This window comes from Acipenser ruthenus, chromosome 9, assembly GCF_902713425.1.
Source record: "Acipenser ruthenus chromosome 9, fAciRut3.2 maternal haplotype, whole genome shotgun sequence".
Taxonomy (NCBI): Eukaryota; Metazoa; Chordata; class Actinopteri; order Acipenseriformes; family Acipenseridae; genus Acipenser; species Acipenser ruthenus.
In genome coordinates, this window is record NC_081197.1 from 5,767,934 (window position 1) to 5,780,558 (window position 12,625).

A 12,625-nucleotide genomic window follows, 5' to 3' on the forward strand; every position below is an offset into this window, starting at 1 on the left:
AAACATAAAGTGCTGTTCATACAGTGACCTTTAAGTATTTTGAAGGGAGACAGTAAAGTTTTTTGTGTGTGTTTTTTGTGTTTTTCTTGGTCCAACATGTCTTGAATTCTAATATAAACGTAAAGCTCATAACTTGAAACGAACTGCTGTAGCATGTCTCCTAAAGGTTTAGATGCGATACGCTAATCTGAAAACAAGAGAAACAAATGAGAGCAATCTCGGATGATTTTTTATTTCAGTGAGATGTACCTTTTGAAGTCTCAGTGGCCATCTGTCCCCTTTGCAATGTGGCAAATTAACAGCAAGTTTACAAGGAATGTTGCTTTGATGGATTGTTATGAATTTAGTGGCAAGATGAAAAGCATAGAAAAACATAGAATAGCATGATATTTATGTTTTTACAATAAAGGCTGGTAAAGCACCACAAGAGGGCAGAGTGGCTTCTAAGTTTCTTATGGTATGTTTTAGATACAAGATATATATATATATATATATATATATATATATATATATATATATATATATATATATATATAATGTACCATCTGCATAAGGTTTGTGATGTCATTACATGGCGATACATGGTCTAGAATTTAAGGTGGGGTTCTGATTTTCAATTTTAACCATTAAACACAGATAAAACACCCAGAAGCCAGAATACACCCTGACCAAACAAACAACTCTTACAAACTTATCCGCACTGGTACTGTATACCCCTAACCGAGCATCTGTGGTCACTAAGGTGACATGACCATATCAGGTTACCCACAATCCTGAACATAGTTTAGTTCCACAACTTCTCAGTCCTCTGGCACCAATGCCACCCTAAGTGTTGAGTTAATTCCCAGAAGTCCCTGTTTATACCACCGTAAATTGCTATCTCTGACTGTATAGACTTGTCTGCCATGCTTAATCTGAGTTGCTGTAAAATGCAGATGAAAGAAATGCTACTTGGCAGGTAATTGTCCCAATAAACCCAAATCCGTAACCAACTGCTGTCGTGAATGAATAAAGTAAGTCTTTAAAGCACTTACTGATCTTAAAATATTCTAAAGAATGCTAGTCTGTCATATGAAATATATATTGTATATACACAGGCCCATAACAATACAAACAAGCACCTACTTTGCACTGTAGAGTTGTTGTTAGGTTTTTTTTTTGTTTTTTTTTTACTATGAGCAGTAAGTAGTACCCTGCAAGTTTAGAATATCTCCCTGAATGTAGTTATTCTTTATGTTATTTAGCTCTGCTGTTCACTTACAAACAAACTCAAAGACGTCCAGTGGGTTTTGTGATTCACAAACCTTTTAGTTTTTACCCTCCCCAGTGGCACTAATTGCTGAGTTTGTTATTTCCCCAATGTGATACTTGCTAATCCAAACAATGCCATGTACTGATGGATTATGCTTCTCTGTTGGTTTACTTCCAACTAAAGGTTGTTGAAAGTGGAGAAAATAAAATGATTTCCCCTACCCTTTGTATTATACCACCAGTAGGTATTAAGGTTAATATACTGGATTCAGCCAGTGTACTCTGAGTAGTTAGAAGTTATTTTGATGACGTCACTCATATGCAGTCTATCAAGCCCCATACACATTCTGAGATACTTATAAGACTATATTTAAAAAAGGGAGGTAAGGAGATCTGATATTATTCCCTGAAGTATCTTATACACACTGTACAACTTTAAAATGACGATACCTCCCACTAAAACACTGAAAAAGTTAAAGCAGACATTCAAACCTTCTTTTTGATCACGCCATTTTGCTGCATAAAAAAATGAGGCTTGAATGCTGTTATTGTCTAGGAATCTCCAAACCTGGTACTGAAGAGCCCCAACCCTGCAGGTTTTCTAGGTGTCTTTACATCATCAATGGCTAAAGATCTGGAACATCTGCTAATCTTGACTAATTAAGCCATTAATTGGTGCAATTAAGTAACAGAGCTCGGTTGAAATGAAAACCAGAACACCCAGTAGCTCTTCAGGACCAGGGCTGGAGACCCCAGGTCTATGGAATGTGCATTGTGGCTCAGTGCTTCAGAACAGGCAAATGTAGTTATTCTTGATTTAATTACATTTGAAATGCTGTATTTCTGGATCACAGCGAGCAACCCCTAGAAATTAATAGGTGCAGCTTATACTTCCAGACATTAGTACATATTTAAAAGGAAGAGAAAGATGTGTTTGTGCAGTTTAGGAATTTGATACTGTTTGTGACTGCGGCAGGGCAAATGCAAGGTTGACAGGGATGGGGTTAATTTTGTCCCTGCCAGCAATCTCAGGTGTGGCCATTCCCCAATTAGGTAATTGAGTGCTGATTGCGGAGTGGTATAAAGGAAGAGCAAAATCCTTAGGTGAGTTAGGTGTGCATGTGCGTGTGCGTGTGCGTGTGCGTGTGCGTGTGCGTGTGCGTGCGCGTGCGCGTGTGCGTGTGCGTGTGCGTGTGCGTGTGCGTACCTACCTGTAGCAGATATTTACTTCATTTAGTTATCTAGGGAATTAATCCCAACTACAAAATTTGTTTTAACTTGTATTCCAATTATTGCCCCCAAATAGAAATAATTGCAATAGGAATGTACACAATGGACTCTATAGAGTAATATCCATTGGGTTCAGATCCGTCAATCCTGGTGAAAATGTAACATCGATAGAATATTAGACTAGATTATTAATTAGTACAGTGCGTAGTAACAGATCAAAAACAAACGCAGACACTGGTTTAAAAGTATAACTACATCAATTTATTTATAGCACAGACAACACAACATAGAGAATTGCTAAATACCAGTGGTCAAGCTAGCTTAATGTGAGAAGAATGGAGATTTAACAGTCAGTATTGTATATCAGACCTGAATTCTTACCACACTTTTACATAACATTTAATTCAGAATATGAAATAACTTGGATTAATATATATTTCAACAAATGTTATTTAGATAAGGAATCATATGCTTAATCTATGTGCCAATTGAAGTAATATGAAAAGTAGAGTTATATTTAAGTCACGCTACAAGGTTCCCAGTGTTGCAGGCAGCAGGGTTGCAGCTGGGTGTCTTGTGGTGACGTCAGCAGCGGGAAGTCCAAACAGAATCGTAATCTTGCAAGCAGGAACATGATACTTTAGCTGATGCACAGTCATTGGGAGATACAAGACCACGAGTACCCAATTCTTATGGCATTTGGAAGGTGCACTCAATTAATTGAGTGGAGAAACTGCAGTTTCTAGAACAAAGTACTTGATCTCGCTCACATTTCTTTCAAGTAGGCAGACAGGCATGTTGCTTGGAAGATTGTATCAGATGGTTTCCATAACAACGGGTACTTCACTCAGGCTATGATGTAGACTAATTCTTCATAGGATGCTGGCAGTGAGTATCTTTGATGAAGGGAGAGCACGTTCCTTGAAGTGATCGCGTCTTGGATGGATGGGAGAGAAAGTCCTGGATGAGTGAGAGAGCACCTCTTGGATGGGAGTGAACATGGAATAGAGCACGTAGAAAATAGGACAAACACAAGCTTAAACGCATTTAGGATAACCAATCAGAGAAGCTCTTGGCAACCTCTTAGGATTGGTTAATTCGATAAAGAGGATGAACATACCTCCATCGGACTCTGTGTTAGGAATATTTCAAATACCGTGCCATAAAACTACAACTCAATTAGCATTCTTACAAGCATTGAGGATAGCATGGTTTAAACCAATAATCTCATAGTAAGGTAACTCTTTCTGAGTAATCTTGGAATTAACTACGGGTTTTAGTTTCATCTTCACCATGAAATATGCGTTTGGTACATACTAAACATTTGAGTGTTTGTAGTAAAATAACTTGTATGACTTGTAATACTCCCAGTGTTATGGTTTTACATACAAGAACATTTCATACCTATGTACATTTATATCGTATTAGATTTAATACAAAATAACAACAAATATATTTTTTAGACATATCTTATCTCTGTCCATTGACTATTACCAAAGTGTGCTGTCTGTTTTATCCATTAGATGTTGCTGTTGCCCATTAACCCTTGAAATGCCAGTCCTTTCAAATTCCTGGTTCAAGGAAGTCTCTTTCCAGTGTAATAAATTAATCAAGTCCCTTTGAAGCTTGGATAGGGTGACATTTTCTTGTGTTCTGGCAGATAAGAGGTTAGATCTGTTTCTTTCTTTACATAAACAAATGCAAGTTAAGTGTTTTAATGGGGAGGGAAGATAAAACACAGAATGGCTTTCTCTTCTTTGATAAATAAACATGCGCAACATCGCTCCACTGCAGATTTCTGTCTCTGGGTCTCTTTCCTGCCGGTAACATCTTGGACCGTGACGCTATCCTGTCACAGTGACATTGATGTATTGTAGTGGATCTCGTACAGAGAGCACAGTGAAAAATTATATATTGGTGCTGGAACGAAATTGTGTCTGTGATGCACCAGCAGTGGTATGTACTGTCCCAGAAAACCTGGTTTTAGACGCCATCATAGGCATCAGTAATCATCTCCATACTCCATGTCTTTGGTCGATGCTGATATCCTTCCCTGTTTTTAACCACTCACTAACATCTTTGTGCTTTGCAATTATTTTGGTGGGGGGGGGGGGGGGGGCAGTTATATTTAATTATCTCAATATTAATCCCCTACACAGCAGGCATTACTAGAAAGATAATTGACTGTGGCAACAGGGGAGGGTTCATAATCAAAAACAGCATCAATTATCTAATGCCTGTTCAGAGTGCATTGTTGCTGATATGATATTAATTGATTGCTGTGCTTGGTTGCCTTGGTTTAAAAAATGAAGGGTTACATTGAGAGTTTTGCATTGCTAAGCGTAGTCAGGATAGTGGTTAATATCTACATAATCTGATGTAGTTGACTAGTTTAGGATTTAGAATGTTCATGCTTGTTAGGGACCTGTTCACCTCTTCTAAAAACTCCTGACTGAAAATGTTGTGGGTTCTACTCAGAATCTAGCTTGCCTACTTCAGGCAAGATTTCAGGCTTGTGACTGCTTACGCTGGTGAAGGCTGTCTTCTTTGGAACGCAGCTCGATTGAATTGAATCAAACTTTGCTTGGGCACTTGCTACAATAAGCTACTGAACACACACAACAAGAGTATTCAGGGTCACTTGTTTTTGTACTGTTTCATTCAATTGAATTAAATCAAACTTTGCATCAGTGAGTTATTGAACATACAGTACTATTCATGTAGATCACACAACAGGAGAACAACATTCAGAGAAACTTCTTTTTGGAATGTCTTACTGTACTTCCCTGAAATTCACATTTTCATGCACACATGCTACAATGAGTTATTGAAAATATGATTCTTGAACACAGCACAACAGGAGAAGTGTGCAGGGTTGTTTTTCTATCACTTGTTTATATAATGGTGTATGGTTCATTGATTGCACAATCCATATGCATTGTGTTTAATCTGCTACATGGAAAACCAAGAAAGGGAGATCTTGCATCCATTCACATACTGTAAACTGAATGTAATTAATTTAATAAAAAGAGGAATTGATGTCCCTTTGAAAAGGATGAATTAAGCTTTTCTGTTGATGGTTTTATTCTTCTTTCAATGGTGCGTGTCCCTCTGTTGCTATACTGATTGATTAGCACCAGCGGATTAGTTTAAATGATTGATTGGTTGCAGATGGAAATCTATGGGGCTTTAACCTGACACATCAGAACATTGTCCTCATTAAATGCTTCTACTGACAACTTGAGAGTCGGGTTTGCCAAAAGCAACTGGCTCCTGTTGTGAGCTCACAGGAGAGTGAAGTTGTTTGTGGGGCTGATAAAAAGAAAACTAGTTGAAAATAAAACCTGTACCTTTCTCTCTCACTCTGTTTTACTCTCTTTCTCTCCTCCACGTTATCCTATACCGCCCACGCCAATTAAACTATTACATTCACCTGCGGCTGTGCATAGGCAGCCACAAAACACACATTTCTTAGTGTGCCCTGCCCACCTCCTCTCCCTACTCTGCCAATACATGTAACATTTTTTATTCAAATAGTTAAGAAACCCTTTGCTATGTTGAGAAGAGGGAATGTCATCTTATTATTATGAGTTTCTATTGTGAAAAACAAATGTTATTTAATAATCAGTCAATACATTGTGTGCCGAAAAAGGCTCTAATGACTTTTAGTTTGGGGGTTTAAAGGCAAAAAAATCATCGAAATGGTATTTGATTGCGATGTAAAAGGAACAATTGAAAGCATAAGGCGTTGTAATGTTCGAAGAAGTATGTGTGGCTTGCAGGGTTTGACGTGGTAGATGATGATTTACAGCAAATAAAGTCCTGGCAAAATCTGAAACCAGAGCAGTCCTTGGGGTGACCTTTACCAGGATTAGTGCAGGATTGGAGTCGTCCTAAAGTACAAACACAGGCAAAATTATTCCTTTGCCCTCCGAGACTCATGGAACATTTACTCAGTGACTTGAGCAAATTTCACAGCTGCTGCAAACAAGGACCATGCCTCTCCTAGTGGAAGAGCCTAATGAGTCCTCCTCTTGTGTAAGTGTTAACCCTTCCATGGGCAAAGCAGAAATCTTCATTGCAGACAATACACAGCTAATATAGTCTCTTTGAAGGTTTAACAGATGTTATTTGACTTTTTTACATTTTCCTTTAACAAAAAAAACCCTTCAATATCTAGTGTCATTAGAAGTGGAGAGTTATTATTATTTGTTTATTTAGCAGACGCCTTTATCCAAGGCAACTTACAGAGACTAGGGTGTGTGAACTCTGCATCAGCTGCAGAGTCACTTACAATTACGTCTCACCCGAAAGACGGAGCACAAGGAGGTTAAGTGACTTGCTCAGGGTCACACAATAAGTCAGTTGCTGAGGTGGGATTTGAACCGGGGACCTCCTGGTTACAAGCCCTTTTCTTTAACCACTGGACCACACAGTCTCCTATATGTTCAATCCATTTTTATATCTACACCATTTTTTAATGGGTTCTACTCTGTGTGTAAAGTATGCATTGAATGCAACAACAACATGGTTATTCTTGAACTGCTTCACCAAAACAAGAAGCCCATTCTACAGCACTGCTATGTTAATCTGATATGTGCAAACCAGCTTGGCTCTTGTTGTTCAGCGGTTAATGTGCTCGCTCAGAGAGTTTATGAGAATAATGGTGATTAGTAATCGGAATATGTCAATATGTAAGACATATGTAAGATAGTCCTTGAAGGCTTGGATAGTTTTGTAAAGCACAATTCTAGCAGATTGTAACATACAGGACACCAGTAATTATTATGATAATTATTATTATTTTACTTTTTTAGCTGGTTTTCCTCTCCTGATATTTGTTGAATTAGCTGTATTGAAAAATAATGTAAAATGTGCAGCTGATGCATGCTGTATCCCTAAGAGTTTTATGGTTATTCAAATTAATAGGTTGATTTGCATATTTTTCTAGGAACAGGAAAACTACAAAGTGTAAGAAAAGGGTTTAGAATCCTAAACTAAGTGGTACATATTTAATGTGTTGCAGTGCTACCAAAACACTTGGAAATAAATGACACTTCTTTTGTGACATTTTCCTTAACATGCAAGGGCTAGCAACAAATACACACGTGAAGGTCACATTTGCAAGTATTATCAGGCAGCTTTTAATTAGGGATCTTGTAAATGTCAATGAACCTTATCAACTGACCCACTGCTAGATTGTAAAATGATAAATAAATAAATAAATAAATACATGCAATGCAACCTAAAGACTGGTCCAAATTTAATAGAGGTTAGTCTATGTTTTCTAAGCCAGCCTATAAATAATGATGTTTAGAAAACCAAGGCATATAATATGGATGCCATATTCACAACTTTTTCTTGGGGTTCATTGTTAAAAATTGTAACAGGCAAAGTAAGGTACCACTCATAATTGCAAATACCATAATATATCAAGGGACATTTGAAGCTGTGTTGGTGTTCAAGTACATAAATACAAAGCTGCACCAGTTCTTCATGGTCATGACTGGTTTCTGATAATAGAGCTACCTGTACCACTGTAGAGCAATGAAAAGGTAATATAGCCTCGGTGTATATACGTACATTATGAGTAGTGTTCTGCATTTCCAGTTTATTTTCCGAATTTTACCGAAAAAATTCATGGTTTATCTATTTTCTAGGAAATACACAATATTTTGATTAAAATGCTGTTTTATTTTGACTCTGACATTGTAATAAGCAGCCCTACACCGTATCCTTGGGTACAGCAGGTACGTTTAGACGTCAGAGGAACAAATAACTTTCAAAGGTGGTTCTCTGTCACTTCACAAACACATTATCACCTAATTATGTTGGCCAATCAAAGTCTGATTGTTGTGGCAATTGCAGAGCATAGTGACTACTAGTTTGTTCAAAAACTAAATTCGAAATACACGAAAATATTATATTTTTAGTGGATGAGGAAAGGGGAGAAAACGTAAATCAGTTTATGAATATTCAAAAGAAATGGAATGTTTCAAAGTATACAAAAAACAAACATAACAGAAGTGGATCAAGGCAGAGGATGCATAGCGCTGCAAATACTGCTGCATTGAGGTACATGTTCGCGCTGACAATGAAAGAACATACTGAAAAATACGCGACACATTAAACTAAAACAAGGACATGAACTGAGAGACAAGCAATCCATTTATGCGGCTTTTACACACACTTTAATAAAAGAGAGCGCAGAATGACTGTGTTAATGAGTTTGTCAGAGCGCTGTGCTTTGCTGGACAGCCACTGTTTATTGCAGGTATGTATTGGTGACGTCGTGCAACAGTACTGTCTGTCCATCAGCTAAAACACTGCCTAACGCTGACAATCTTAATCATAAATATTTGACAGAAAATAGCGATGCTTTACTTGGTAAACTTAAGGAATGCATTGATGGAAATGTCCAGTGTGATTTTTGACGCATCTCCCAATGGCTTGCACCGAAATATACATATATACTGTGTGTATATATATATATATATATATATATATATATATATATATATATATATATTAAAGATAAAAACTGAAAACGCGAAACACTACTTATGAGTCATGCGCAGTACATGACAGCTTTGAGTGTAATTTAAATTCTGACACAGCTATCATTATAGCAGTGTAGCCAACACTGTTGTTGCTAATATGCCCCTTGCTTATAACGAATATGATGGTAATAATTGATCATTCATGTTCTGCAATCTTAGTCCTTTTTATTATTATTTACTGGACCAATTTAGTGTGATGTTGGTCTATTTGTCCTTCCGCAGACCATTGTTCCTGTGACTGTGATGGTTTAAAGAAATGGCTTTAAATTGAACTCAACAATCTTTCTTTTTTCTTTCTTGATTCATCCCTGTACAGAATTTTGTGAAGCCGTTGCTGGGCGGCCTGTCTCGTATGCTGCTTTTTTAAGAATTAAGCCGGACAGTTCATCTGCTTTTCTCAATTCAAAGAGCAGACCTCGCTACTCCAGTCACCGGTCTTCAGCATCGAATGGGTGGCAGGCACTCTCCAATCAACATTTGTCTTCAAAGAATGCATTCTATCTTTCTGATGCTTTGCGACAGGATGGTAAGATATTTTCTTTTAAGTTGTTTTTTTAAAGTTTGCAAAGTCTTCTTTCTGTTTACTCTGTGAAGCAAATAAACACAGAAACAGATTTTTTTTTTTATTCCAACGCTGCCGATGGAATATACTGTAACGCAGGCAATCCACACACAGGCATAGGGCAGGCGCGAACCCGGGACCGCTCGCGTTAAAGCACAGCGCCAATACCGCTGTACAAAAGAGCCGGTGTTAAGACGACTTCAGTGTCCCTAGGATTCATGTGTCCCCGGTGGATGTGCGCATGCGCTTGCAACAAACCTTGCGATCTGCCAACGGGAGCGTGTGATTCCTCGCTCACAATGCAAAGCGCGTAACCATTGTAATCCACTACGTAACACCGGCTTCTTTGTAAGGAGCGTATATAGGGCTTATGTCTTTGTGTGTGGTTACGTCACCCACCAGCCCCGCTGCTGCCTTTCCCCGTGCATGCTACACTCTCCTCTACCAACCTCAAGTCCGCCCCGGACTTGTTCACCAAGCTACAGTCCGATGAGTGCATGCCGGGGTACCTGCGCCCACTCTAACACCAATGCAGCAATCTCGGTCAACGCAGGCAGGTGCATCACACAGGGGTAAGCCATACGCTCCATACAAAGGAGCCGGCTCTTTTGTACAGCAGTATCGACGCTATGTTTTAATGCGAGAGGTCCCATGTTCACGCCTGCCCTCCGCCTGTGTGTGGATTGCCTCGCCTTGTGTGATGCGCTTGCTTGCGTTCACCGAGATCGCTATAAACTTAACAAAAGGCCTGCATGCGCATACTGTATATTTCTAAAGAAACGATAATTCTGTATTCCTGATTGATTGCCTTGCTATAGCAATATAATAAACAATCCAAACTCTCTCCAAACACAAAATATGTATTAATTATATCAATTTAGAAGCTTGTTAACATGCGAAATCAAGCTGTGCAGCAGAATTGCTATGTGTATTCGTTACGCATTGAATATAAATATAATGCGTAATTCAATATGTTTTCAATGCGTAAAACACCCAGTATGCAACTTATCTAGAGCGCTGGCATCTAGTATTATAGCCTTATAACTTTTCCTGTAAATGTCTGTCAATCTCATTTCACAGGGAGTTTTATTAAAATCTAGATTACATTCCATTACACATTTTTTAAATAGACACACTAGTGCAATATTCTCAGCAGCAGTGTGGAATAGTGGTTAGGGCTCTGGGCTCCGGAGGGTCGTGGGTTCAATCCCCAATGGGGGACACTGCTGCTGTACCCTTGAGCAAGGTAATTTACCTAAATTGCTCCAGTAAAAACCCAACTGTATAAATGGGTAATTGTATGTAAAAAATAATGTGATATCTGTATAATGTGATATCTTGTAACAATTGTAAGTCGCCCTGGATAAGGGCGTCTGCTAAGAAATAAATAATAACAATAATAATTCTCACTGGTGCTAATTCTTCTGCAAACTAATTGAAATGTGTCTCCCAGTATCAAGCTGCCATGTTTTCTTATGAAGGATTGGGATGTGTCATCTGCCTGTGAGTTGAGAAGACCCATGTTAAAACACAGCTCCTGTTCACCTGGGTTTAAAAACACAAGGGCATTAATGCACCCTTCCAAACAAACAGGGTTCCCTTTATACTGTAAATACGTTAGCTTACGATGGAAATACACCAGTGCTTGCCAAAGCTTATCCAATGCCAGTTCCTGTGAAAGGAGCTGAAATGTGAAACCTTTTTAAGTCATTTTTCAATTTAACGTGGATTACATTGCCCCACAACTATAAACTATGATAACACCCTGGGGATACCAGTCAGAGCTCTAACAGAGCTACTTTCCTCCCTCCATTATCCACAGTTGTATTCCCTAGTTGCTATTGTTTGGCAGATGACCACAGGAAATAAAATGCTCTGAAGCATACTTAAGTTTCTTAGATCACACACTGCAAGTCATCTTTAGTCTTGCCTTTCTAATAAAATCCACAGTACTGAATGCAGCATAAAGTAGTTATTAATCTCATAAATCGTTGCATTATGGGTTGCATAACTTGTCTTTTTACTTGAGATTAATTAAATGCAAAAGTTTCTGCCTGCATAAGCTTTGGATAAAGAGGATTACCTCTAGCTCATTGGTGTCCTTGTCATTCTGCTTGACTGATACTTATTTGGTCTGTTTAGTTTTTCTTAAAGATTGTCATGTGCCTTATCTTGATATCTAGAGTGTTTATAGTTAACAAACACACTGTATGTATTCATGGTGGCTATAGCATGTTTCCTGACCACAGAAAATGCCTACATGTGCCCTAGAGCAAACCTTAGTAGAGTTGAGTAGGATTTCTGAACCAGTCTGAGTTGTTTGAATAGGCAGTCTACTGATATACCAATTAGAGGTCTTCACAGGTCCAAATTAATCAACCCGACCCGACCACGAACCGACAATTATTTACCCGACCCAATGTAAATTTCTTATTATTAGACCCGGATCTGACCCGGACCGAAAATACTGTGAAACGCTTTTCCTTTCCCCAGCTTAGTATATGCCCTGACTAGATGCAGTATTATAGCAGTGTTTTTTTCCAGTCAACCTGGAATTCTGGCTGAACTACAGACAGTGTTTATTCCATCATGAACCTACACAGAGGACTGTAAAATTAAATATCATATGTTTGTGTAAAAGATACAAAGATAAATACATTATCTGAAAATTAAATGAACTGAAGTACAATCTCGTAAATGCGAGATTACAAACTCAACACACGAGCAAATGGAATTCAGATGTAAAATTGGTGTTTTGCAAAACCTGTTTTCCTTCTTTGTCCGCAATAACAACATATGATTCCCACGCCACTTTTCTGTGCGCTTTTGTCCATGGAATTGGCTTTTTCTTAATTTTTTCTTTCACGTCCTTCATAAAAAAATCCGACTTTTAAGAATGAACTAAAAGAAACATGTCACGTGTCAGCTGCTGCGCTCTGCAAGCCATGTCATGTGCTACTGGGGGAAGCCAATCCACGCAACAGGAATTATAAACAATTATTTTTAGTAGCAAAGAGTGCTT

The 12,625-nt window shown here is 38.3% G+C and overlaps 1 protein-coding gene across 5 annotated transcripts in view; it reads left to right on the forward strand.

Moving 5' to 3' along the window:
- The window catches only part of LOC117962480 (contactin-5-like), a 216,380-nt gene that overhangs the window by 123,202 nt on the left and 80,553 nt on the right, over positions 1-12,625 (forward strand). For 4 of the 5 annotated variants that reach the window (XM_059030945.1, XM_059030946.1, XM_059030943.1 and 1 more), the window contains exon 3: positions 9,358-9,567. The exons of the other annotated variant lie outside the window; for it this stretch is intronic. In XM_059030945.1, coding sequence (XP_058886928.1) covers positions 9,358-9,567 — 210 coding nt within the window. The remainder of the gene's footprint in view (positions 1-9,357; positions 9,568-12,625) is intronic. 5 annotated transcript variants of the gene reach the window in all.